The 26,172-nt window shown below is 47.1% G+C and overlaps 2 protein-coding genes across 3 annotated transcripts in view; both read right to left on the reverse strand.

The window, feature by feature from the left end:
- Positions 1–311: 311 nt before the first annotated feature.
- nmt1a (N-myristoyltransferase 1a) lies at positions 312–11,681 on the reverse strand. Its single transcript, XM_030346225.1, has 12 exons — positions 11,528–11,681; positions 10,143–10,245; positions 9,713–9,857; positions 9,060–9,178; positions 8,228–8,319; positions 7,835–7,951; positions 7,305–7,475; positions 6,965–7,073; positions 6,397–6,567; positions 2,302–2,466; positions 1,907–2,044; positions 312–1,548 (listed from the first exon to the last, which is right to left on the reverse strand). The coding sequence occupies exons 1-12, from the start codon at positions 11,629–11,631 to the stop codon at positions 1,528–1,530; spliced, it is 1,455 nt and encodes a 484-aa protein (XP_030202085.1). The 5' UTR covers positions 11,632–11,681; the 3' UTR covers positions 312–1,527.
- A 1,109-nt stretch (positions 11,682–12,790) lies between these two features.
- The window catches only part of plcd3a (phospholipase C, delta 3a), a 27,923-nt gene continuing 14,541 nt past the window's right edge, over positions 12,791–26,172 (reverse strand). For both annotated transcript variants that reach the window (XM_030346223.1, XM_030346222.1), the window contains 11 exons: positions 26,015–26,172; positions 24,773–24,974; positions 23,366–23,510; positions 19,810–19,962; positions 18,907–19,038; positions 18,209–18,362; positions 17,800–17,916; positions 16,275–16,453; positions 15,545–15,680; positions 14,674–14,823; positions 12,791–14,129 (listed from right to left, as the gene is read on the reverse strand). The exon at positions 26,015–26,172 is cut by the window's right edge and continues 68 nt beyond it. In XM_030346223.1, coding sequence (XP_030202083.1) covers positions 13,993–14,129; positions 14,674–14,823; positions 15,545–15,680; positions 16,275–16,453; positions 17,800–17,916; positions 18,209–18,362; positions 18,907–19,038; positions 19,810–19,962; positions 23,366–23,510; positions 24,773–24,974; positions 26,015–26,172 — 1,663 coding nt within the window. In that variant the 3' untranslated portion in view covers positions 12,791–13,992. The remainder of the gene's footprint in view (positions 14,130–14,673; positions 14,824–15,544; positions 15,681–16,274; positions 16,454–17,799; positions 17,917–18,208; positions 18,363–18,906; positions 19,039–19,809; positions 19,963–23,365; positions 23,511–24,772; positions 24,975–26,014) is intronic.

The following is a 26,172-nucleotide window of genomic DNA, read 5'->3' on the forward strand; positions in this document are numbered from 1 at the left end:
GACCAAGTCACATGACTAAACAGCTTTGGAGCTAAACGCAAATTCCTACATATTAAAAGTGTATCAGCCGAATAAATAACATTGAGGGTACAAACTCACTGCCTTCCAAACAAGTTTAATTTACTTTTTTCCATTATTTATTTACTCCGCTGTGACGTCGACGATCGCCCCTAGACCTTTAGCCACGCCCACCGACACACCTTACAGGTAAGAATGGTCGGGGGTTCGATGGTGCGTTTAGTGCTCTTCACTTGATGAAAAAAACATTAAAAACACCAAAACTTCACTACAAATTGCAAATGTACTTCATACATCAACAAACATGTTTTAATATTAATATAAAAAAGACCCCGAGAAACAATGAACCCCCCATGGGCATTAAAAAGGCCAACCGCACAGCAACAAATTTATTTGATTTCTTTGCTTAAAAAAGGAAAACAGATCCACCGAACGCACCTTCTTTCTTTTCCTGCGTTACATCCCCGTTTGACCATCATTCTCTCCGAGCAACACTTGACATGGGAAACACTTTACCGGATTGTATTCGATACAAGCATCTGATACCGACTTGATCATTGATTTCTGGCCATGAACCAACTCAATCACGTCCAAACGGTCGGGCCAGTTCACGAGGACTCTGCTGAACAACTCATCCAATGAACGTCTTTTTCATCTTTTTATTTTCTTTCAAACACGGTTTCCGGTTAGTGTAGCAAGCTGTAGACTGTGGCATGAAAGTTAATACAAGTGTAAAGAAGTATTCCAAAGGATAAACGCCAGTACCAGCAGAAACACCTTATGCAGGTGGAGCCAAACTCAAAAGTACCCGTTAAAACAGACGCGTTCATGGCATCACTGCATGGAAAAACCAGGGTAACCGAATCCCTGTCTCTTGCCCACTTTTGGTATTTTATTTTTTTTTCATATATTTAAATCAGGTTGATTTAGTCTTCACCGCTAAAACTTAAGAATGACTTGTTTTTGTAATTCCATTTCAATGTAAAACACACGCACACTTCCAACCTTCCAAAACAAACTAAAACAATGAGTTATCGTGTGTACATGTTAGCGCATAATTTACCTGCTATGGTGGATTATATTATATACACATTTATTTTCTTGGATTCTCGTCAATACTCCGACGGTGGGCTGTTTGAGCTCGCCGCCTATCCTGCAAACTGTGTGTGTCTGAATCAGAGTGTGTTGGTACAATCACGCTTCCCCCATGTTATGCAGTCATCTGGGATGGTAACTACAATGGCTTCAGGTCCATGTGATGGATGGGTGGGAGGGTGGGTGGAGGACGACACCACCACCCCCACCCTCCCAGACCCTGCCTGGCAGCAGTAGTGCAGCTCAAAGTTCAGAAGGTCAAAAAGTAAAAACGGGTGTCGTTGCAAGGTGTTCCTCTCCTGAACCGGGACGTCCCGTCGTCCATCGTGTCCCGGGTGGTCAGTGCGTGGGCGTGGTCTCCTGGCCTATCGGTGACGCTCGTTGGGGACCGCAAACGAGGAGGGGCGGGGCTTGTCACTGGAGCACCAAGCCAACCTGTTAGGGAGGGGGGGGGGGGGGGGGGGGGGGGCGGCGTGTTAGGATGTCATCACATCACGTCCTATCGATTCAAACTCACTCCAGCCTGCCGAGGTGACAGTGCACGAAACCCGTTAGTGTGTGTGCAATGTGTGCGTGCGTGCAACGTGTTTGTTTGCGTGTTTGTGTGTGCAATGCGTTTGTTTGTGTCAGCGCAATGTGTTAGTGTGTGCGTGGGGGAAATGGTTCATTTAAAGTTTGTCTCGAATTATAAAAAATACGAAAAAAAAAAAAAAAAGATATCTCAGAAAAAGCCTAGGCTTCATCAATGGCCCAAAGAAAAAAAATAAGCGGCAAAAACAAAAAGCCACAGTACCTTTTCCGAGCCCATACTGGGACACTTCCAGTTGTACAGGTAATACTGGAGGTTCCCATCACCGATCCCGAACTTCAGCTTCTCCAGGAAAGTCTTGTTCTCCATCAGATCCAGTGCGTTAAAGACATCAAACCCTTTCTACAACGCACCACAGAGACCCCCAATCACAGGCAGGTCAAAAAATACTAATCTAAATTGTTAGAAACAATGTAATGACTACTAAGAAATATTGAATTCCACACACACACACACACACACACACACACACACACACACACACACACACACACACACACACACACACACACACACACACACACACACACACACACACACACACACACACACACACACACACACACACACACACACACACACGAGGAGGAGCTGCTCACCGTTTTGGCCAGGATGAGTGCGTCGGACATGAGGTCCAGCAGGGAGGTGGTAGTGTGCACGTTGTAGTAGGAGTAGGCCGCCTTAAGGCTGTGGTGCACCGGGTGGTTCATTATGGTGGAGGGCAGTGTGTAGAAACTCACGAAGTCCGTCACCTTGCCTTCCGTCTGTCCCCCGAGGGAGAAAGAAGAGGTTAATACTAGGGATGCACCGAAATAAATTCTTGGCCGAAACCGAATATACTGAAACAGTTGGCCGAAAGCCGAAACCGAATACCGAATGTGGCTTCTGCTGCTTTAATCTTTCACCATTGCATAAATCAAACAATTAAATGTCCTTTATAAACTTTTTTTATGTTGCTTTTCAATAAAAAAAAATCAATTACAAATTTGATACAAAATATTTAATTAATACTGAACGTTTTCTAACATTCCAGCAGACCTCATAGCAAGAATTTAAGAACAATGAACCTTTAAATAAATGAGTAAAACTATTTTATTTTATTTTATTTTTTATCAAAAATAAAAATGTATTATTTTCGGCCTTTTTACTCCTTCGGCCGAAACCGAACGTTATGTTTGGGGCCATTTTCGGCAGAGTATTTTCGGTGGCCGAATATTCGGTACATCCCTAGTTATTACAAACGTTACGTTTTATATAACCACGTCACCACAGCTGCCAACTATGATTAGATATTAGTTACTTTGGGCAATAAGGTAATTGATGTCGTTCTTCAGTCGAAAGTTTTGTTTTGCGTTGTCACGGTAACATCCAGTCGATAGTTGTTCAAATATCAACAGAAGCATAAGTATTATGTTCCCAGAAAAAGTTTCTAAACGAAAAAAAAAGGGGGAGGGAGAGAATAGATTCAGAGCACCATATCAACGTCCTCCTTTTTGAAACCAAGTCTCGTTTACAAGCTTGGTCACCGCCAACAACACGACCGCAGCAAGCCCATAATAAGGAAAGCACTGACGACCAGGTCTTCTTTAGAGTGAGTGACGATTAGTTTGTTTTTGTTTGTTTTTTCCCATCCACTTTGTTTGGAACACCCTGCGGCCGCACAGAAACACCCATGTTCAACCTTTGACTACGTAGATATCGTTTTCCTGATAACTCCATGTCTCTAGGCTGAAGACTGTTCACATAGAGGCTAAGAGGCAAAGAGGCGAACAAGTTCATTTCTTAAAAAAAAAAAATGATAACATAATGTTGATTCTGTACGCGGATGAAACATCATAAGACTGTCTAATGATGGTATAATGATTGACTGTCTTCTTCCATTTTGTATCGGTTTCCCTTTAAGCCATCTATTTTTGTTGCCATAAAAAGGAATCATTATGGGTTGTGTTTTTCTATAGCCAACCCAATAACCCGATCCTACATCTGTGATTGCGGTGATAAATGGTATATAAGTAGCTGCTTCCATTGATTGTCCCAGCACTGGTTCTGAATGCAAGTGCGTCAGCAGATATCTGCCTTGATCAAATGACTTTGCAACACTTGCAGAATATTAGACGATAAAAGACGGCCAGAAAAGGTGTACATCAACCCTTTTTGAGATGAATATAAAATGGACTGAATGTTACTGGCAACACTACACCCACGATACTGAGGAAAATGTATCACTGGGGACTAAGCACATGTAGTTTTGCCCTCCCGGGAAAGGAGATTAAAAGGAGATTTCCTTGTAAAATGTATAGTGCACATGACAACCCAAGAGAGAGCCCCATATCAGTAGGACATTAGAGATGCAAGCAGGGATGTTGAAATGGCAATAAGGAAATTATAGACTTAAGAGTAGGGATTTTAAATCCATTAACACTACCACCACCACGAATCCTGGAGCCTCAGATCTGATCTGAACAGAGCTTCAGATCCATGCACCGGAAGGCTGACGTTAGGGCTGGGCGATTAATCGAATTTTGATCGCGATTTCGATGTCAGCGTCATACGACCACAACATTAACATAATCAAGTTTTTTTCGAGAGAGAGCGAGAGAGCGAAAAACTCGATTAGGTTAAAGGTTGGGTAGGTGATTTGCGAAACGCCAGCAGATTTTGAAAATACACAACTCAAATGGTCCTACCCCCTCTCCTTCAACGCTGACTCTGACTCCACCCATTCCAAGTACCTGGACGCGCAATCATGCACGAGCGCGAACAGAGATTCGCGAGAGCGAGCCAGGCTAGCGTAGGTTTTCGTTTAACAACATGGCACTACATTCAGCTGTAAGTTGCACCCAGTACCGCGGGAAGTAGGAGTGCTGGGGGTGCTGCAACACCCCCTGTCCGAGGCCCTGTCTTATCACAGAAAACGATCATTTCTAAAAACTCCGGCCAAAGTGGAGATTTCTGAAAACGCCGGTTATGTGTTGTCGTGTCAACGGGGAGAAACGGGATTTTAGGTTCTGAAGCGTCACATTATGCACCAGGAAATGCTTAACGTCATGTGAGCGCCCGCTGTACCGTATTGGTCCGAATATAAACACAAACCCCATTGTAAGACGACCTATATTTGGAAAAAAGATTTGAAGACCAGATCCGTTTTTTATGAATAAATAAATTGTATTCATTGAAATAATATACGAAAATAAAAAGGCATCGAATAAAACACTGCATTGCCACTAAACAGTAGTGCAAATAGGCCGTACTGATGTGTACACCAAAGACTATTCCTGACACTCCTCTGCCCCGCTGTGTTCGCTCTGGCTGTGGTCGCTCCGAACTGTTTCGGCCCGTGGCAAAGCGAGTCATCCTCGCTGCTGTCCAAGGCATTTTGAGACGCAGCATTTATTTAATGCTCATATGACCTAGTGCTGAAGGTTATATGAAAAAGTGTGAGGGTAGCGGTGGTGCGCTAAACTTGTTCTGTGAGCAGCTGGATGTGAACGATCGATTTTCAACTGTCCGCGCATGCACTGGTGTAATTGAGCTGCGCTGCTATACATCTTTTTTTATCAATGTAACGAGTTGCGAGTCTAGTGCAGGCTGAGTTTTTTTTTTCCCAGCACCCCCTGCTGAGAATACGTTCTCGCTGCAATGGTTGGACCAGATGTTATAAACATTAAACGGTCACATAAATCATTACTATTTTTAGAAAATGTATGTTTGTTTCATATAATTGTATTGGAAGTCCTGGTTTTCACTAGGGTTGCCGCGGTGTGGACATTTTCACACCGAGTAATACACTCGTCTCCACACCGGTATTACCGAGTATAAACGATATAAACTTTGAAACTAGGTCAACCGCCACACAAGCATCGGTTTTTAGACCCTTCTCGTCCTTCAGTTGCCGCCAACGTTCGAAAGCAGCGCCTAGGATTATTCTTGATTTCAGTTTTTCTCTTTCAGCGTTTTTATTATCAATTACTCTCTGAAAAAGAGTTTTCCTTCTCTTTGCTGGTGGTGGTGGTGGTGGTGGTGGGGATGGTGGCGTCTTGTCTGCCATGGAAATTGTCTTCTACTGCTAGGTCCAAATGTGGATTAACTAGTTCCAGTAGCTACCGCAGGTTAACAACAAACAGGAGCTTGCTCTGGGTCACGAGCTCTGGGTCACGAGTACTGCACGAAGGGGTCGCGCGCGGGGCGCGGGGGAGGGGGAGTGCAGTACGACCGTTTGATTGACGTACTTACTGTCCAATGCAACTCGGTGGCAATGGAAATGATTGGCTGGAGTTTTTCGAGCCCTGCCCGTTCCACAGATGATTGACTTGTTTAATTTTCATGTCAGTACTTCTAACTCAGTGGCTGTAAGCGGGTTATGATAAGGATTTCAAGTAATTTTGCAAAAATGGCCAAAAAAGCAAATCACCTATACAACCTTTAATAATATATATTTATATTTTTATTTTTTTTATTTTTTTATAAAAAGGGCCGAACAGGTGGATACATTTCTGTATATTATTTTAGATTGGAACATTTTATTTTTGACCATTTTCAAAGTTCTCAGTTACAAAAATAAATATTTTTCAGTTTGAATTTTTTTCAAACTGAAAAATAATCGTTTGAATAACCGTGATTTCAATAACGACCAAAATAATGGTGATTCTGATTTTTGCCATAATGGAGCGGGGCCGGCTGACGTCGGAGCTCACCTCCACCACGTAGGTGTGGATGATGTTCTCCTGGGGCACCAGGAAGTGGGCCACCTCCTCCTCGTTCAGCACGGGGGCCAGGTGGAACTGGGCCAGGTACTCCCCCAGGAGGCGGTGCACCGCCGCCACGTCCTTCCTGGTCATCGGCCGCAGCCCCGGGGTCTTGGGGGCCTGGCGGGGGTCAGAGGTTAAAAGGTCAAAGGGTCAGAGAGTGACAACAAAGAGCCAGGTCCCATCAGAGTCAGGATGACCCCCCCCCCCCCCGGGTTGGACAGGGAAGGAGGGACATGTTGTACCACCAGGTGCGAGTGCGATTAGCCGCTACAAGCCGTTATGAGAATGTGCAGCTTCTGACATCACAGGGGGGCGTGTCCACCTAGATGTGTGCTGGGTAGAATCGCTCTAACAGGCGACCCAGTGGACCGTAGCAAACGTTGCTCATCTATGCGTCGAACGTCTAGGTGAACAAGCCCACCTGTGATGTCAGAAGTTAAATGTAAATCACAGGAGGGTGACCGATGTGATGACGAGGTCACTATAGTACACACTAAAGTATGACCCTATCTACCTCAGGCAGTCGGTACAGCTTCATGGTGCGCTGCATGGTCATGTTGCGGCTCAGGTGGGAGAACTTGATCTCGATCAGCTTGCGGGGGTTCAGCGAGCGATGCCAGTACCTACACACACACACCAAAGAAAAAAGGGAATTATTTAAAAAGAAAATGCAGGAAAATATTTTACATATATTTTACAAAAAAACTTAAAAAACATGGTGATCCTATTTTTTTAAATACAACGCATACTAAATTGACATATTTGAATGAAGCAGTCTTCAAAACATCCGACATGATCCAGTGACTGAGGTCGTACAATGGGAAGGATAAAGTGAGAGGGTGGGTCTGCCCTACCTGCAGGTGCCCACCGGTTTGGGCAGCACCACTCCGGCCGTGTAGGCGGCCTGGAAGAAGCCCTGCTGGTTGACCCGTCTGGTGATCTCTCGGATCAGAACCGGAGCCACTCTTTTAGAGCGGAGCTTCTTGTGAACGCACAGATAATTTATTTCCACCATTTCCTTCACCCTAAAATGGGTAAAAAAAAACAAAGAACACAAATTAATGACATTATCAGATCATATTAAGCTCCAGAACAAATCACAAATGTTTGGAACATCTCGTTTTCATTTTCCAAGGGGAGCAGACCAAAATGCCTCTAGACGCGGTTGGTAATACCCACAGGCTAGCAACTTGGAGACCATTCAATAATTTCATTCAGGCCTAATCAAATATGAAATAAAATCGGCTAATCCCTCTCCAAACTGATCTTCTGAACAAACTAGTTACATGACGGCTTGCATAAGTTCAGCACAGAATGTAACCCTGGTCCACTTCAAAATGACAAAAAAAAAAAGAAAAAACTGGATGAGAGGTAGTTCACTCACACGTCGTAGATGCGGATGTTGGCCGGGATGGCACTGATGAAGCCCACCAGCTTCTGATTGGAGATGACTCTCACACCGCAGTGCCACTGAGGCAGCCAACCGGGGGGACGCAGCGACCTGAGGCCAGAGCACAGCGCATGAAGGAATCATACAAGGCACACGCACCTCAACATGCGCACACACCTCAACATGCGCACACACCTCAACATGCGCACACACCTCAACATGCGCACACACCTCAACATGCGCACACACCTCAACATGCGCACACACCTCAACATGCGCACACCCTGACACACAACCCCCCCACACACACACACACACTTTCTCCATCCATCCATTAATTAATTGGATGAACAATGACATTACAGAAGTTGGACGCAGAACGGTTACCAAAGCAGGAAGTCGGGCGAGTAGTCAAAGCGGAACATGTTGTCATCGTCCTCCACGTAGTTCTCGTTGAGAAGCGTGTAGAGCTCCTTCAGCTGCGTTTACAGGATGGAGAGAAACAGGAAACGTCGTTAGGATAAAGACGCGTCCCCTCTTTAGCCATTTGTCTGTTCTCGGCTACTGTAGCAAAATGGCGGCCCTCTTGGAAGAGGACCCGTCCCGATGTTGATATAACGGGCTTAGTCGACAGTAACAAAAGAAAAAAAAACGGGATTATACACCAATTAAAAAAAAAAAGGTACTTATGAATATTTAATCCATGTCCGTTATTCTAGTTGCCACTAAATTCTCCACACTGCATCTCAAGTCCCAAACTGTGAAAATTTTGAACTGTGACGTCGTTTTAACATCAGAGAGGGGCTCCATCAGCTACGCACATTGGCCTTTGCATCTGCTCGACGTGCGTGCTTCCCCACCACACCTCAGCGGTTATTCTTGCTTTGAACAAATATGCTTTGTATGAATTTCGATATGAGCCGAAGAGTGCACACACAAGAACACACAGTCTATGGTTTCCCCTTTTGGCTCTGTTTGAACTCGGCCACAGTTTTCATTCCGACACCAAATAAATCTGAAGTTTTATGAAACCCCTCCAAAAACCTCTAAACCCCACAGCAAGGATAACAGACCCATCCCTGAATCAAGTCAACTGCTTCACCCTCAAAAACAAGTTTCTGCCTCGAGCTACGGACTAGGGCCAAATCAATAAACAAAGAAAAGGATCCCAAGGCAGATACACAGCAGTGTCATGCAGGTGTTTGAACGTAGACTTTACCACTGCAGGGTCGCCCAAATCCAGAGCATCCCAGCAGAAGCCCTGGGGTAGTGTGTAGGGCTCCTCGCGGATGTTGTCCTTGTCCGGTTCAATGGAGCCGTGCGATGTCACCACCTCGCCTGGCAGGGGAAGAGGAGGACACTTTAAGGCCCAATCCCATTTCTACCACTTACCCCTTGTTTTCAAGGGGGAAGGGGAAGGGGTAAGGGGTAACCCTAGTTTAACGCATGGTCAACGTCCGCAAAACCGAAGATGATGTCATCACGGCTCTCCAACATGGTTAAGAGGTAATATGTCGTCTGTCACTGCACATACACATCACTGTGAAATGGCCAAGGGGAGAGTACGAATGCCATGGCCGCACGCGCACTGTTCGTGCGTCACGGCGACTATACTGTAGGCCTTAGTGATCACGAGGAACTGGTAGACACACAGGACTATTCCACGTCATTGAAGATGACTACAACACAGGGCCAATTTCTATATTGGACGGTTAAACTCTGAAAGTAAAAATAAAACGACCCATTTACATTTGCATGTTATGCCCATGTGCTCCTTTGTACATGTACACGTATTATGCAAATAAAGCCCCGACCTTTTTCAAGCAAACAAATCAAACCCGTTCCCCACTGGGGCCGTGTGACGGGCCTCACCTAGCTTGGGCACGGGCTGTGTGTCCCAGAACTGGTAGCTCCTCCTGCTGGCCTCCTCCATGGTCTTGGCAGGGCCCTGGCCTACTGAGAACAACTCGATGGCCTTCTGGATCTCCTGGAGTTTGTCGGCGGGCAGAGAATTTACCTGAAAAAAAGGTAAATCCAGGCGTCAGGAGGATGGATAAATCAAATCGACTGCCCCACACAACAGGTAAAGTGAACAACATTGGTGTGTCCCCCCTCCCTCTCCCCCCCCCCCCCAGAGGTAGCTTTGGAATTGCAAAGAATGAGCCGTCACTCTGGTTTTCCAGAACCCCCCCCCCCCTCTGAGCCACAAAAGAGGATGAAAAACAAAAGGAAGGCTGAGCCGGGGGAAAAAAAAAACGGATGGAGGCTTCTGCATCGGCCGTTCCTCTATTTGACCACGTACTTTGGCGATGGGGTCCTGTGCTTCCTCTGTTGCAGCAGACTTCTTCTTCCTCTGCTTCCTTTTCTTCTTCTTGGCCCCGGTGTCATCACCCAGACCCTTGTCCCTGATGAGACGATAGCAAAATACAGGAGAGCCAGTCTCTAGTTCATCTCGCAGGTTATGTATTGATTTGTAGGGCGTGTGTTTTTATACAATATGAGGAATGAAACAAAATACAAAAAGGCACATTGCAAGCAGATCTGTTGGAACGTCTGGATAAATATCTAGGTCTAGATATACAGACAAAAACCCCTTGACCTTATAAAGCCATACTACTTAGTTAGTAGGCCATAGAGACGCCACACTCACTAAACTACCTCCCCTCGTGGACTGAGGAAGATTGTACGCTTAAAGGGAGTAATCTCATTAGGACTGGGTAATGGACGCCTCTTGTACCCATAAGACAGATGGTGAATCACATGAGAGCAGGGCAATAGCGCACCAGACAAGAGCCTGTGACAGAACCACTAAATTAATCGTTCTGCATGTTTCAATGTCGACAGACAAACACTGTTTTATAAACACATTGCGTTAAGCAGAAGCAAGGATCGCATACAAAACGTCTACAGCCACTCTGCGTTCTCCGTTTGCACTACAGTACAGCCTTAAAATAACCCACTTCAAAAGCAGAAACCCAGAGGCTCAATCCGGCCTGCTTTCGATTAACTGTTCTCAATGTCTTGCGGGTGTAGTAGTAGTAGTACTCGGGATTGTAAAGATCGTATTGTATCGATTGTATATCGTTTTGTAAGTAGGAGAAATGTGGACGAGCAGCAGATGGGCGAACGGTGACCACAACGAGATGACACAAAGCTGCTGGTGACACTAGCAGACACACACTCAGACAATGGACATCTGACAGCCTGCAGGGGGTGTGTGTGTGTGTGTGTGTGTGTGTGTGTAGGCTACAGGTCACGTTTTCATTGAGCTCCTCTGAGAGGATAGACTCATATGCCATCGATGACATGTCCGTTTCATTGAACGCGTAAATATTTTCTTCAAACAGTGGGAAGCCCTAATTCGCGTTCGGGTTGTGAGAAGGATTGGGCTTTAGCCTACCTTCGCTTTAGCCCCTCGACTGTCAGAAGCGAGATAAAAATTGACAGCGAGGGCCCGCCCAAACCAGGAAGTGAATACGTTCCCTTCCAATCATATCGCGCCAAAGCAGTAGTGCCTACCACTCGGACCAATAAGGTGCAGCCGAGTGGGCGGGACGGTTTCCATCGGGGCACTCGGCTCCTTGTAGAGCTAGCACGCCTAGGGTTTAGCTGCTACACATTTAGAAAATGCGTGCAACACGGCGGAATATTTTCTAATGTTTTCAAACGACTCGAACGTGTCCTCACCCATCGTCAAAATGGTGGTCTTCGTTTTCACAATCGCTGCAATGCCCGTGGTCTTCTAAATCTTCTTTCTCCGGCATTGGTGCTGTCTCATTCTCATCCGCCATCTTCAACCAGGAAGTGAAGGAGCGCCTTCTTCTTCTCCTCCTTCTACAGTTTGAACGACGGGGGGTGCGGCCGCTGTCCGTGCATTACCGCCCCCTTCTGCAAAGAGCGCCTCACTCTGTAGCCTTCACTGCAAACTGGTTTACTTTATAAACGTGAATAATAAATACCAGCCTTGGTAAAAAGGTCTTCCATCACGTCCTCCTGATCTCCCTACTGTAGTAGATAATGACATGTTGTAGTTACTCCTGTCCCCGACAACGCTCACACAAACCTGTAGAGGGTTTACCCACAACATGGAGGCCTTATGTTTTATTCAATGACCCCGTCTTAACCTTATAATGTACTTAGGACCTCTTTGCTGTTTCAAGCAATCAACCTTCTTTTAGTGTTGACCCTTTTCTACATTAGTTGAACGGCTACCTCCCATTCAACTTTGCTCCCAAAAGCATTCACCCAATCGACTTCACCCCTTACTTTTTAGCTGGTGTTACAAGTAGCCAGGGTCCCACTGCAAGGATCACTTGAATGAGCACCAAATGCCCTCTACTCGTTTAAACACCCCTGCATACGGTTGGTTAGAGAGGTGGGCTACTCTGGAGGGAGACATGTGCATACATGTATTTTAAAATGAATACACTTCCTTTTATGTCTATTGCTCTTGTAACTTTGTTGAATTTGAATATATTCATGCAGCTTTCGGTTTTATGTTTCAGCTCCAATCATTTTGTCATATAATCGTATAACATTTAGTGGGTACACAGAACGCACTCACAAACACACACAATACTGGATATTGTGTTTCCCGATTCCCTATTAAGAAAGGTAATGTCATCTGCATTTAATGGCCTGACCCGGATAAAGAAGTTTATCTTAACCAACGGTTGTTATCCTGGGGTTTGAAGAGATTGCAAGGTCATAAATGATTATACTTTGGACATGCATCCCATAAGAGTAGTAATTTGGCAGTACAGCTGCTCTGCTGTTGGTGTTGGTTTGAAAAGCATGTTTCTTTGTGAAGACAGCACTGAGTAACACAATAGGGGATAAAGAGTATATTCAGTCCTGTGATCCCGCCCCCTGTAGTTGTTTGAGACGTGTCTAATAGAGTAACAGGTGTCATCCGAGGAGTGACAGAAATAAACGAGAACAACACACAGATTGTTGAAACAACAGGATGCTTTCTTATATATAACTTGGTTAAAAACATAACACTGATTCGCATTACAAAGGACCGACACATATACGTTTGCAGTCATTGAGCGGACACTTTTATCCAAAGCCACTTGTAGGTTAGTGATAACATGCTCTATTTACCTAGTAAATAAAGTGGTTCATAGGTTCCAGTACTCTCTTCGAAGAGTTTAATGTCAATGAGATATAGTGCAAGTACTAAAATCCTTGTATAAATGCTATAGAATACTATACACGGTATATATACACACTAGCCTACAAATATTAGTTAAGTTATCTTTTAGTAGCATATGGCAGCATATATTTACATTTAAATGACCTACAATTTACCTGCATTTTTGCTGCTTAAGTAATAGGCAGACGTTAAAAACCTTCACGTGCATTAGAGTTGGCGTATCCCGAGCTTCAATGAAAAACAACGTTATATCTGTATATATATATAGTTATATATATATAGTTACATATATAAATAATACTGTTAATAAACACTGGGGATCTGTAGTGTTATATGTGTCAGGATTTCAGTCACAGTTTTTAGGTTACAGTTTCCACGTCTCTCATGAACGAGAATTTGTAAATGGTCGATCAAATAAACAGTCAATCAAATACTAAAAAATAACACTTTGTAAGCATTAAAAAAAATGTTTAAGGTTGATGAGCTGACAAAGCAAAACCTAATTTGCATTGAATACCATTATTAAGTAGTTTCTATATATAGCAGCAATAGATTAGGTTCTTCATGTTCTGAAAAAAAATCATGTTACACAACAAAAATACAAGCATTAAGAGTGCACTTGGCTGTTTTTAAAAAGATAGCAAAGTTAAAATACAGTTAAGAGCTTCTTTTTTTAGTAATACTGATATTCTATAAGTTAAAAACGCGAGTCTAAAATAGACAAAAGTTTCTCTGTTACAAAAGCGCTTCATCGATCCAAAAAGATCAACGTCGCATTTGAGGTCAGTATTGGCCGAACAGTCACGACACGAGGCCGGTGAAGCTGAGAAACAAGCACAAGCGAGGCTCAAACCCTCGCCCCTCATGCATCACGGCTTTGTAACACATTGCAACACAGATCACCTAAAGGCCTCCACCAGCTCTCTCTCCCTCTCATCACATCCCTGCCGTTTCTCCTCTTTGTTGTGGAGCTTCTCCGCGCCGCGTTCGCAGGTCACACCTTGCCCTTGGCCGAGCGTGCCGACACCGTCTTGATGTGCACTCCCTTGCGGCTCACCTTCACGTGGATAAAGAGCGACGCCGGCGACAGACTGGAGCCGTCCGCCTTCAGCAGGTGGATATGACGATAACCTGTGTGAAAATCACAACACACACGCACACGCACACACACACACACACACACACACACACACACACACACAAGTAGTGTCATTCATAAGAGACCAAGGTGGATACTTACATTTACATTTTTTTCCAAAGCGACAAGACAAGTAACAAGAAGTACATGGCACATGGCAGAAGATAGAGAAACAATATTTTGTTGTTGGTACAGTAAGGATGTACAATTGCTAGGTTGACCCCTCCCCCATATACAACAAAGAAGTTGTACTATATTTAAGTGCCAGGACGTACAACATACAATAAGTGCGTACATTAAGTGACAGGAAGTACAGCATACAATAAGTGCGTACATTAAGTGACAGGAAGTACAGCATACAATAAGTGGGTACATTAAGTGCCAGGACGTACAACAAACAATAAGCGCATAAGAGAGGTGTGGGGGGTGTGGGGGGTAAGGGGGGGAGGCTATTGCAAAGTCCAGGTGAACTCTACTTGCAATAGAGCTGGTGCAATGTTGCAATGCTAACAGCAGCCATGTTTTGCTTGTGTGTACCTGTGCGTAGGCTAGTGAAAGGAAGGGTGAACTGGCCCACAAATTCGTTCTTGGCGGTGTGCTCGTGGTCCTCCACTACGAAGCGCACCAGGGCCAGCTCCGGGACCTGCAGCTGGAAGCTCAGGGTGCAGTCCCACCGCGGGTTGAAGCCTGCAGGGGGCGCCGGAGAGCTGTCAGACACCTTGTAGCTACAGACTAGAACCATCTGCCTTTAGTCAGGGGATAAACTGTTTTCCTACATCTGTCTGTTTATTTCCAATCGATATAAAGTGGATAGTCTCTGGGGGATAGACACAACAACACTTCATATAGGGTAAGAATAAAACATTCATAAAAAGAAACAAAGCAATAGCAACTCCCTCCCCCTACACATAAAACAGTCAGACACCATTACAACCTTCAAGTCACAACTCAAAACTCACCTGTTCAAACTCGCACACAACGTCTAACTGATCACTGTTTTGATTGTTTGTTTGTTTTGTTTTGTCTTGTTTTTGTTTTATTTTTTTTATTTATTATATTTACTTATTTTTTATTTATTTTTTTCCACAATGTCTTGTTTTTTAAACGATTTATGATGACTATATGCTCTGTAAGGTGACCTTGGGTGTCTTGAAAGGCGCCTCTAAATTAAATGTATTATTATTATTATTAATAGTGTGGCTTTCTTTGCAACCACAGTAAATATATATGTATTTTGGGCATTTCAATTAATTAAGCCTCATATCCCCAGTGTAAACTTAATCAAGTGGGTAATAAAAACTCCATTGTGTTAACAATGGACTTATGTACTCCATTACATAACTACTACGTAAGAGCTACCAAAAAGCTTCAAAGACGGCAAACATATCTAAAAGAAGGATTTGATTACCGTTGTTGTCGATGCGGTGCGTTTTGTCTCTGGAATTGTCGATGGAGACCCCGTGGATCTCCACCCACACCTGGGGGTCCACGATGGCACTGGTCTTGGTCTGGATGGGCTTCGGCAGCTGCTGCGCCGACAAGATCTGGATAAGGGGGAGAACGGGGAGCGGTTTTAAAGACCAACTCTGGTTAAAGGCGACACATTATACCACTAGGTGTGTGTGATTAGCTGTTGGATGGATCAGTCTACCACCCTAACCCAGTGGACTGCAGCAAACGTTACTCATCTACCTGTCATACGTCTAGGTGGACACGCCCACTTGTGATGTCAGAAGAGGCAGTTTAAAAAAAAAAAATCGAATCACACTCACACCTGGTGGTATAATATGTAACCTTTAAAAAAAGGAGGTAAAAAGGTCAGAGCTACGGCTGGCTAATCATCATTTTAGGCGAGCAACACAACTCCTCGGCTCCGCGGGAGCCATCGACGTCACGACTTAAAAGGTCCCATATTATACCACCAGGTGTGAGTGTGATTAGCCGTTACAAGCCGTGTTGAAACTCAGCCTCTTCTGACATCACAAGTGGGCGTGTCCACCTAGACGTACGCTGGACAGATCGGTCTACCAGCCTACCCGGTGGACCGTAGCAAACGCTGCTCCTCTGTCCTTCATACGTCTAGGTGGACACGCCCACTGGTGACGTCAGAAGACTTGACCCCCTAACGGGGGACTCACGCGTATCGTCAGCTGCGTGGGGACGTGCCCCGGACCCCCGCCGGTGTTCTCGGGGTCGAAGTTCGACGCGGGCGTGCGCAGGAAGCCGGGCTTGAGGATGTAGCCGCAGTGGCCGTTGGGCAGGAAGCGGCCCTGGTTGAGATCCATCTGCTCCCCGGGGGTCTGGAAGTTCAGCGCCACTGAGAAGGGGGGGACACACACACCGGGAACCGTCAGACCACCCCAACGTCTCATCAAGTCGGGGTTTGCGTTGAATTGTGCGCTCAATGGTCGGTTGCATTTCGTTTTTATGTTGTTGTTTTTTTATTTTGAAGGGTAGGTGTTATGCCACCGGGTGTGAGTGTGATTGGCCGTTACAAGCCATTTTGAAAAACTGCCTCTTCTAACATCACAAGTGGGCGTGTCCATCTAGACGTACGCTGGATGGATCGGTCTACCAGCCTACCCGGTGGACTGTATTTCTTATTTTATTTTATTTAACCAGGAGAAGTCTCATTGAGGTTAAAAATCGCTTTTACAAGAGAGTCCTGGCCAAGACAGGCAGCAGAACAGTTCCACAGTTACAGACAATCATTTTAAAAAAAAAAACTGAACATATGAACAGAGTCACAGTCAGAGCATCATCAAACAAAGCATGTACAGACAGAAGAGCCAGCTTCAACATCATTAAGAAAGGATTTAAACCTGTTTATAGAAACCAGCTCCTTAAAGGTTGGGTATGGAATTCTCTTTTTTGGCCATTTTTGCAAAATTACTTGAAATCCTTATCATAACCCACTTAAAACCACTGATTTAGAAGAACTGACATGAAAATTAAGTCCATCATCTGTGAAACGGGCAGGGCTCGAAAAACTCCAGCCAATGATTTCCAGACCCACCGAGTGGCATTGGACAGTAAGTACGTCAATCAAACGGTCGTACTGCACTCCCCCTCCCCCTCTCCCCGCGCGTGACCCCTTCGTGCACGTACTCAAAGCTCGTGACCCAGAGCAAGCTTCTGTTTGTTGTTATCCTGCGGTAGCTACTGGAGCTAGCTAACTAGCTAATGGCTCGCTCTCACGCATCTGTGTTTGCTCGTGCATGATTACGCGTCCATGTACTTGGAATGGGTGGAGTCAGAGTCAGCGTTGAAGGAGAGGGGGTAGGACAATTTGAGTTGTGTATTTTCAAAATCTGCTGGCGTTTTGCAAATCCCATACCCAACCTTTAAGTTTTAGCGCACTTTGCAGCTGGTTCCATGAAAGAGGAGCAGCATAACTAAATGCCCTTTTGTAGCAAGTATTGCTGATCCATCCATCATACATCTAGGTGGACACTGCCACTTGTTATGTTGCAAAAAGATGCATTTTGGGTGAGGAGTTGCAGTAAAGAAGGGGTGGGGGGGGGGGGCGTGTTAATCCCATGGCTACGACCCATCTGTGATAATTTTTTTTAGTGCAGTCCATTTCTAACCGCAATGGCAAAAAGCAGTTAGCAGTTCGCATCGGATTCCCTCTTTGAGCCGCGTGTCTTGCATCGCCCCTACCCATCTGGCAGCCGCTGTTCCACATGTCCTGGGGGTCGTAGTTGGAGGACTGGAGGCGCTGGCCAGCCGGGTAGATCCGGCTGAGCTGTCGGCTGTTGTGTTTGACGAAGAGCTTCCCTGCGTCGGCAGACGGGCAGAAGATGGTGAATGGTGAATGGACTGAATTTATAAGGCACTTTTCTAACCAATGGCCACTCAAAAGTGCTTTACAATATTGCCTAACATTCACCCATTCATGCACACGTTTCACACACACCGACGGCGGGGTCTATCGTCCAAGGCGAATCGAAACTAGCAAACTTCCGGTTCCCAGCCGACCCGCTCTACCTCCTAAGACCAAATGGCGTGAGAGGTGGTGCTGGTGTAACAGATGTTGTGTCGATCGAACCCACACAGGGTGCGCCGTTACCAGTGTCCTTGATGAGCCTCAGGGCCTCGCTCTCGGAGAAGGAGGACATCTCATTGGCTGCTTTCTCAGACAGGTTCTGGAACCCACGGAACGAAACGCTGCGGCAGTACACCACCAGTTCAGACAGCTCCGGGCTCAGCTTGGACGAGAGCGCCTGTGGAGAACAAGACAAGTTATATCAAATCACACAAACTAAATACATAAAAAAATGTCATTCGCTTTTTGTTGACATCAGTCGACAGAAACAGGTCAGCTCCTCACTACGGCAGCCTTGGTTCAGAGACCTGCAATGCCGCACACACACACACACACACACACACACACACATGCACGCACTTGCACAAACACACGCATGCACGCACACACATGCACAAGCACACGCACGCGCACACACACACACACACACACACACACACGGACAAACACGCACGCGCCCACACAGATGCACGCAAGCACACGCGCGTCAAAAAACAAGCACACACGCACACAAACATGCACACAAGCACCCACACACACACACATGCGCGCACACATTTCTGTTGTTTCGATACTTAAAAAAAAGAAAAGAAAACAAACTCTTTATATTATTCCTCCAGTAACGCCCCATCTGCATCGCCGTTAAAATAACCAAATCGTTCCACCCTCCACCTCAGACCCTGCCCTCCACTCCCCGAGCCCGTGGCCTTCCGGGGGTTCACCTTCGTTGGGTCCCTCTTGCCGCCGGCCAGCGTCTCGTCCTCTGAGCTGGACGAGAAGCTGCTCTCCTTGCCCAGCTGGCCCAGGTGGGGGGTCTCCCTCTTCCCCTTCACCAGGATGCGCCCCCGCAGCTCCTGCGGACGCACACAAGGACGGACACGGACACACACAGACCCACACACACACACACACGCAAACGGATACAAACACAGCCACAGACACGCAGAACACATTAGCACTGCAGTAGATGCATAGGATGCATTGAACTAATTAGGGCAGATGTTAGTGTGTGTGTGTGTGTGTGTGTGTGTGTGTGTGTGTGTGTGTGTGTGTGTGTGTGTGTGTGTGTGTGTGTGTGTGTGTGTGTGTGTGTGTGTGTGCAAGGTAATAACTAAGTTAAATCGTCCTGAAGCATGCATGTGTGTTTTGAATGCACTGATTTTATGAACAGTGTACTTCCCCCTCCGACCAGTGGATGGCGCTCGGGCTTATAACCATCTTACTACAAACAGCCTCTGTACATTCACACAGAACCTCGTCTAAGTCAAACCATGCTGATTGCACCAGATGTGTCTAGCTGTGATATGTCTGAAGAGGGATTGACTTGATTTTTCTGCAGATTACAAACTGTGTCAACTCTCACTTGGCTAGGTGTCATGTTGCACATAAACCACATATCACGACAAAAGGTGTTACTGTGCGTGTGCGTGTGCTTGTGCGTGCGTGTGTGTGTGCATGTGTGTGTGCGTGCGTGCGGGCCTCGGCCCCTGTGTGTGTGGGTGTGTGCGTGTGTGCCTCGGCCCCTGTGTGTGTGCGTGCGTGCGAGCGTGTCTCGGCCCCTGTGTGTGTGTGTGTGTGCATGCGTTTGTGTGTATCCGCCCTTGTTTGCGCGCGTGACCCTCTACCTCGGGCGTCGGCAGCTCTTCCAGCGGCGTCTCTCTGAGGGGCCTGCTGAGCAGCTTGTTGCCCAGGATGGAGCGCAGGTCACGGGCCATGACCGCCTGCTGCTCCACGGAGCAGTGGTTCTCCAGGGACAGGATCAGGGGGTACGGGGACGCCTGAGAGACACAGAGAGAGACAGGGGCCCACCGGTGAAGAGGAGCGTACCGAGAGAGAGACAGGTACCCACCGGTGAAGAGGACGGTACAGAGAGAGAGACAGGTGCCCACCGGTGAAGAGGACGGTACAGAGAGAGAGACAGGTGCCCACCGATGAATAGGACTGTACAGAGAGAGAGACAGGTGCCCACCGGTGAAGAGGACGGTACAGAGAGAGAGAGACAGGTGCCCACCGGTGAAGAGGACGGTACAGAGAGAGAGACAGGTGCCCACCGGTGAAGAGGACGGTACAGAGAGAGAGACAGGTGCCCACCGATGAATAGGACGGTACAGAGAGAGAGACAGGTGCCCACCAGTGAAGAGGACGGTACAGAGAGAGAGACAGGTGCCCACCGGTGAAGAGGACGGTACAGAGAGAGAGACAGGTACCCACCGGTGAAGAGGACAGTCCAGAGAGAGAGACAGGTGTACACCGGTGAAGAGGACGGTACAGAGAGAGAGACAGGTGCCCACCGATGAATAGGACGGTACAGAGAGAGAGACAGGTGCCCACCAGTGAAGGGGACAGTACAGAGAGATAGACAGGTGCCCACCGGTGAAGAGGACGGTACAGAGAGAGAGACAGGTGCCCACCGGTGAAGAGGACGGTACAGAGAGAGAGACAGGTGCCCACCGGTGAAGAGGACGGTACAGAGAGAGAGACAGGTACCCACCGGTGAAGAGGACAGTCCAGAGAGAGAGACAGGTGTACACCGGTGAAGAGGACGGTACAGAGAGAGAGACAGGTGCCCACCGGTGAAGAGGACGGTACAGAGAGAGAGACAGGTGCCCACCGGTGAAGAGGACGGTACAGAGAGAGAGACAGGTGCCCACCGATGAATAGGACGGTACAGAGAGAGAGACAGGTGCCCACCAGTGAAGGGGACAGTACAGAGAGAGAGACAGGTGCCCACCGGTGAAGAGGACGGTACAGAGAGAGAGACAGGTGCCCACCGGTGAAGAGGACGGTACAGAGAGAGAGACAGGTGCCCACCGGTGAAGAGGACGGTACAGAGAGAGAGACAGGTACCCACCGGTGAAGAGGACAGTCCAGAGAGAGAGACAGGTGTACACCGGTGAAGAGGACGGTACAGAGAGAGAGACAGGTGCCCACCGGTGAAGAGGACGGTACAGAGAGAGAGACAGGTGCCCACCGGTGAAGAGGACGGTACAGAGAGAGAGACAGGTGCCCACCGGTGAAGGGGACGGTACAGAGAGAGAGACAGGGGCCCACCGGTGAAGAGGACGGTACAGAGAGAGAGACAGGTGTACACCGGTGAAGAGGACGGTACAGAGAGAGAGACAGGTGCCCACCGGTGAAGAGGACGGTACAGAGAGAGAGACAGGTGCCCACCAGTGAAGGGGACGGTACAGAGAGAGAGACAGGTGCCCACCAGTGAAGGGGACAGTACAGAGAGAGAGACAGGTGCCCACCGGTGAAGAGGACGGTACAGAGAGAGAGACAGGTGCCCACCGGTGAAGAGGACGGTACAGAGAGAGAGACAGGTGCCCACCGGTGAAGAGGACGGTACAGAGAGAGAGACAGGTGCCCACCGGTGAAGAGGACGGTACAGAGAGAGAGACAGGTGCCCACCGGTGAAGAGGACGGTACAGAGAGAGAGACAGGTACCCACCTGTGAAGAGGACGGTACAGAGAGAGAGAGACAGGTACCCACCGGTGAAGAGGACGGTACAGAGAGAGAGACAGGTGCCCACCGGTGAAGAGGAGCGTACAGAGAGAGAGACAGGTGCCCACCGGTGAAGAGGACGGTACAGAGAGAGAGACAGGTGCCCACCCGTGAAGAGGACGGTACAGAGAGAGAGACAGGTGCCCACCGGTGAAGGGGACGGTACAGAGAGAGAGACAGGTGCCCACCGGTGAATGGGACAGTACAGAGAGAGCGACAGGGACAGTATGTAACTCCACCACAGTGTTGGAGTCCAACACAGATCATTCAGGGATGGTGGAGGCCGAGAGCCAAGCACAAGGCCTTGTTATTATGTGCCATTGTGCTTTAATTGTAGGACCGGACAATGCTAGATGGCATATGTGAATATTTTCTAACAAAAGCGTACACAAAGCATTTATATTGATGTTGTGGTTTTAGTTGTATTTCTTTAACTGCACTTTGTTCTTCAAGCTCTTATGCGACACTTTTGATTATGTTGAGATTATCCGGTGATGTCACTATTAACAACAGACGTTATCCGTTTATTCACCCTTCCGATTGGGAAAGCTACTCTGCAACCGGTTCAGTTAGAAACGTACCGACGTTCGAGGACCTTTGTGCAGCACGGTTTGAGCACATTCTTTTTTTATTAGTATGGTTGCACGGGTTAGGACCATAAGCCCAAAACACCTTAATACTGACTTTATGGTATTATTTTCATTTTGATTCTATTAAAAATGGCTTAGTTATGGCAGATTTATGTAAAAATGGGATTATACAAATGATCTGCCATTGTTCAACAAATCACAATTCCTCCTTAGAGAACCGAAGACGCCTACAATTTGGCTTGTATCTTAATGACCTTCCCCTTAAGTAAAACAATACATGGAAGTCAATGGGGAAGTCATGGTTGTTAAGGTTTGTACAAGTACATATATAAACCACACTTAAAGGGGTAGATCAGACTGTCGATATAAATGTCTGTGTTGATAGAATAATGTAAGAAATAAAACTAACCTTGCATCCCATGAATCATCGCATTTTGAGGGACTACTTTCTCAGCAGCAGCGGAATTTAACCTAGGTATCAGTCCGCCGCTGCCGTAGCCTACGACCAGGAATATAACACTGCTGCTGAGACACAGCAAGTCCCTCAAAATGCAACGCAATGCAAGGTTGGTTTCATTTCAAACATTATTCTATCAACAAAGACATTTACATCGACAGTCTGGCGTTATAGTTGATTTGCCTCGGGTGTACTGTGGAGTGGGTAAGACTGTTTTATTAGCAGGCAAGTATTGCCCGTTACCGTGCGCTAGCCTAGCACGAGCAAACTCTGCAACTAGAAGGACTGAATGAAATGTGTTGAAAACTGTCTCCAAGGATAAAGAACACCAAGGCTAACTTGGGAATCAGGCCCTATGTCCAAAATTCCGAACTACCCCTTTAAGCAGGCCTCCGAAAAGTAATGTACTGCTTCGGCCACAGGGGGCGCCATTACTCGCAACCAAACAAAAACAATCCGCCCCATTGTTAAATCAATCGACGAGCTGGCATGCAACCACACACATTTTCCTCAGAAAAAACACCAGCGGCGACGTGTCTGGCTCAAGCCTTTGATATTAAGCTCCCTGTGTTGATATGGACGTCAGTGTCTGCCAAAAGGATAACGGTGTCGGCCAGACGTGGGCTTACCTTGAAGGCGTACTGGCCGATGGTCTTGATGACCTCTTTGAACGGCACCTTGGAGGTGAGGGTGTGTCCGTGGTAGATGACCGGCTCCCCCCGGTCCCCGTCCCAGCAGTCCAGCTCCACGCAACGGCAGCCTTGGTGGAGAGCCCTGCAGCGCACACACACACACACACACACACACACACACACACACACACACACACACACACACACACACACACACACAGACGAACAAACACATGCACTCACACATACTCACACACACAAACGTGCATATGCACACACACACACGCACGCACACACGCACAAAAATGCACGCAAGCACACACACATACATCCTCACACACACGCACAGATATGCACACACACACACACAAACATGCACATGCACACAAGCACACACACACACACACAAGCACAAACACACAAGCACCCGCACCCAAGCACACATCCACGCACAAACACACACACACACACACACACACGCGCACAATAATCAACAGCCTGATCATTTCCCAAACCTAGTCAGGAATAGTATGGTATTATTTTACAGAGCTTGGCTACAGAAGTCAGACCAGGCCTTGACTTGATTCTGGACCACAGTCAAGAGATTCAACTGTTGCCACTTCTCGCATCTGTGCGTCAGTAGAGCATAGTCTTGAGATTAATAACCGGTGCCTGGCATGCACATACCATGTGTGTGTGTGTGAGTTTAATACTTAAAAATTGGCGGTTGGTTTCAAATGAAAATTTTTCCTATTTGCCCGTGTTGCCAAACTGAGGCCCTGGGTACAAGATTCCTGGAACATATAAACCCCCACACACCCAACGCCATGTTGCTCCATGTAGACTTCAGTCAGGTCAAGGCATGTTTATTGTTGTTTAGGGTTTCATTACTAAATGAGAAGCTATAAATATCCCAAAACCCAAGGAGCCAAAGGCGTCACCACAGAACCCACAGGTTGTTCCTGTTCATCAGGGATTATCATGGCCTTGATAAGCCTTCGTCTCTCTGTGTCTCAGTGTAAGTTCTAGGTCTCAGTATCTGATGGACCGCTCAGTACCTGATCTAGGTCTCAGTACCTGATCTAGGTCTCAGTACCTGATCTAGGTCTCAGTACCTGATCTAGGTCTCAGTACCGGATCTAGGTCTCAGTACCTGATCTAGGTCTCAGTACCTGATCTAGCTCTCAGTACCTGACGTAGCACTCAGTACCTGTTCTAGCTCTCAGTACCTGATCTAGCTCTCAGTACCTGTTCTAGCTCTCAGTACCTGTTCTAGCTCTCAGTACCTGTTCTAGCTCTCTGTACCTGACGTAGCACTCAGTACCTGATCCTGATCTAGCTCTCTGTACCTGACGTAGCACTCAGTACCTGTTCTAGCTCTCAGTACCTGACGCAGCTCCGTACCTGATGTAGGGCTCGGTGCTGCTGGTGCCCGTCACCTGGTCCTTGGACAGGTAGGTGTTGTGCGAGGAGGAGATGAAGTAGTCCGTCAGCGGGCGGCTCATGTCCTGGGTGACCCGGGCGTGGTCGGGGTTGAACACGTCGTTCTCCAGCGACAGCATGTACATGGTGAACCCGTTCTGGGTCATGAACTGGTTCTTCTGGGCTGTGTAGAGAGAGGGGGAGGCCGCATGTTACCGCTGGTCGTTCCGTAGCCTCGGTACACAGACAGAGCAGCTGCGGCGGCCATTTCATGTTAGGGTGGCCCCAAAACAAGATGCACACCTACACTGCGAAAACCGAAAATATAGACGAGTGTAGTTTACTTGACTTCAGTGTTTTTATCTAATCACACCATTTTTTGGACTTATGTACTCATTCAGGCTGAAGATTCTTAAGATAATATTACTTGTTTCAAGACAATTAATTTTGTGCCAAACAACTTAGACAATCAAAGTAATTCTAAGCAAATTTATCTTAAATTGTTGAGGAGGTAGCCTTTAGACATGTTAACAACTCAGCTTAAGGATATTTTTTACTTGTTTCAAGACTCACATCAACCTGTTTTAAGAATGGAGCCCAACTCATTGAGATAATGTACGAATTGATTGAGGAACAGATTGTTGTTATTGGTCAATGTTATTCCTACAGTACACCGCATTACAGTGTGGTATAGCCCTTGCTTTAATAATAATAATTACTTGGAACTAATAACGCTAATCACACATGCTATTGTGTGCACAGCTTGTTGTCGGCTGATAAGGCGACCTGGTCCCCTGTAGATTAAGCGTTGATGCGACCCACTGGTTCTTTGCTTATTGAAACTGAATGGAAGGCCTGTTTACAGCCGGACGCAGAGTCTGGGTGCGCGAGGGGCCGTTTCTTTCGGTTTTCATCTAAACTATTTCATTTTAAATTCAGTTTGAGTGTGTAACTGATAGACCCGATCCATGGCCCTAGCCACCCAGAAATCATAGCAGGGCATTTTGCAGACGATTTTATCCAAAGCGACTCACGACCATTCGCACACACATTCACACACCGCCAGCTCGTCGGGAGCAGTCAGGGTGAGGTGTCTTGCTCAGGGACACCTTGACACTCAAATAGGCGGAGTCGGGGATCGAACCGGCGACCATGTGGTCACAAGCCGACACTCTACAGCCTCCGGAGCTGAGCTGACCCACGGTGTCCGCGGCGGCGACCCACCCCACTCGTTGAGCTCGAAGCTGAGGATGAGCGTCTGCGCGTGGTGCAGGGAGGCGTCCTCGCCCTGGTCCCCCAGGAAGTCCCGGAGCTCGGCGGTGGACAGCACGCAGCCGTTGGAGGAGTAGTGGCGGAACACGGCGTCGAGCTCGGGCCGCCGC

The sequence above is a fragment of the Gadus morhua genome, chromosome 2 (assembly GCF_902167405.1).
Source record: "Gadus morhua chromosome 2, gadMor3.0, whole genome shotgun sequence".
Lineage (NCBI taxonomy): Eukaryota > Metazoa > Chordata > Actinopteri > Gadiformes > Gadidae > Gadus > Gadus morhua.

Bases quoted from the DNA above. Each gene is read 5' to 3' on its own strand.
- nmt1a (XM_030346225.1), bottom strand. From the start codon at position 11,631: ATGGCGGATGAGAATGAGACAGCACCAATGCCGGAGAAAGAAGATTTA. The intron at 10,246-11,527 runs GTGAGGACACGT...TCGTCTCATCAG, and splicing joins GACCACCATTTTGACGATGG to GGACAAGGGTCTGGGTGATG. The intron at 2,467-6,396 runs GTGAGCTCCGAC...CTCGGGGGACAG, and splicing joins TCCACACCTACGTGGTGGAG to ACGGAAGGCAAGGTGACGGA.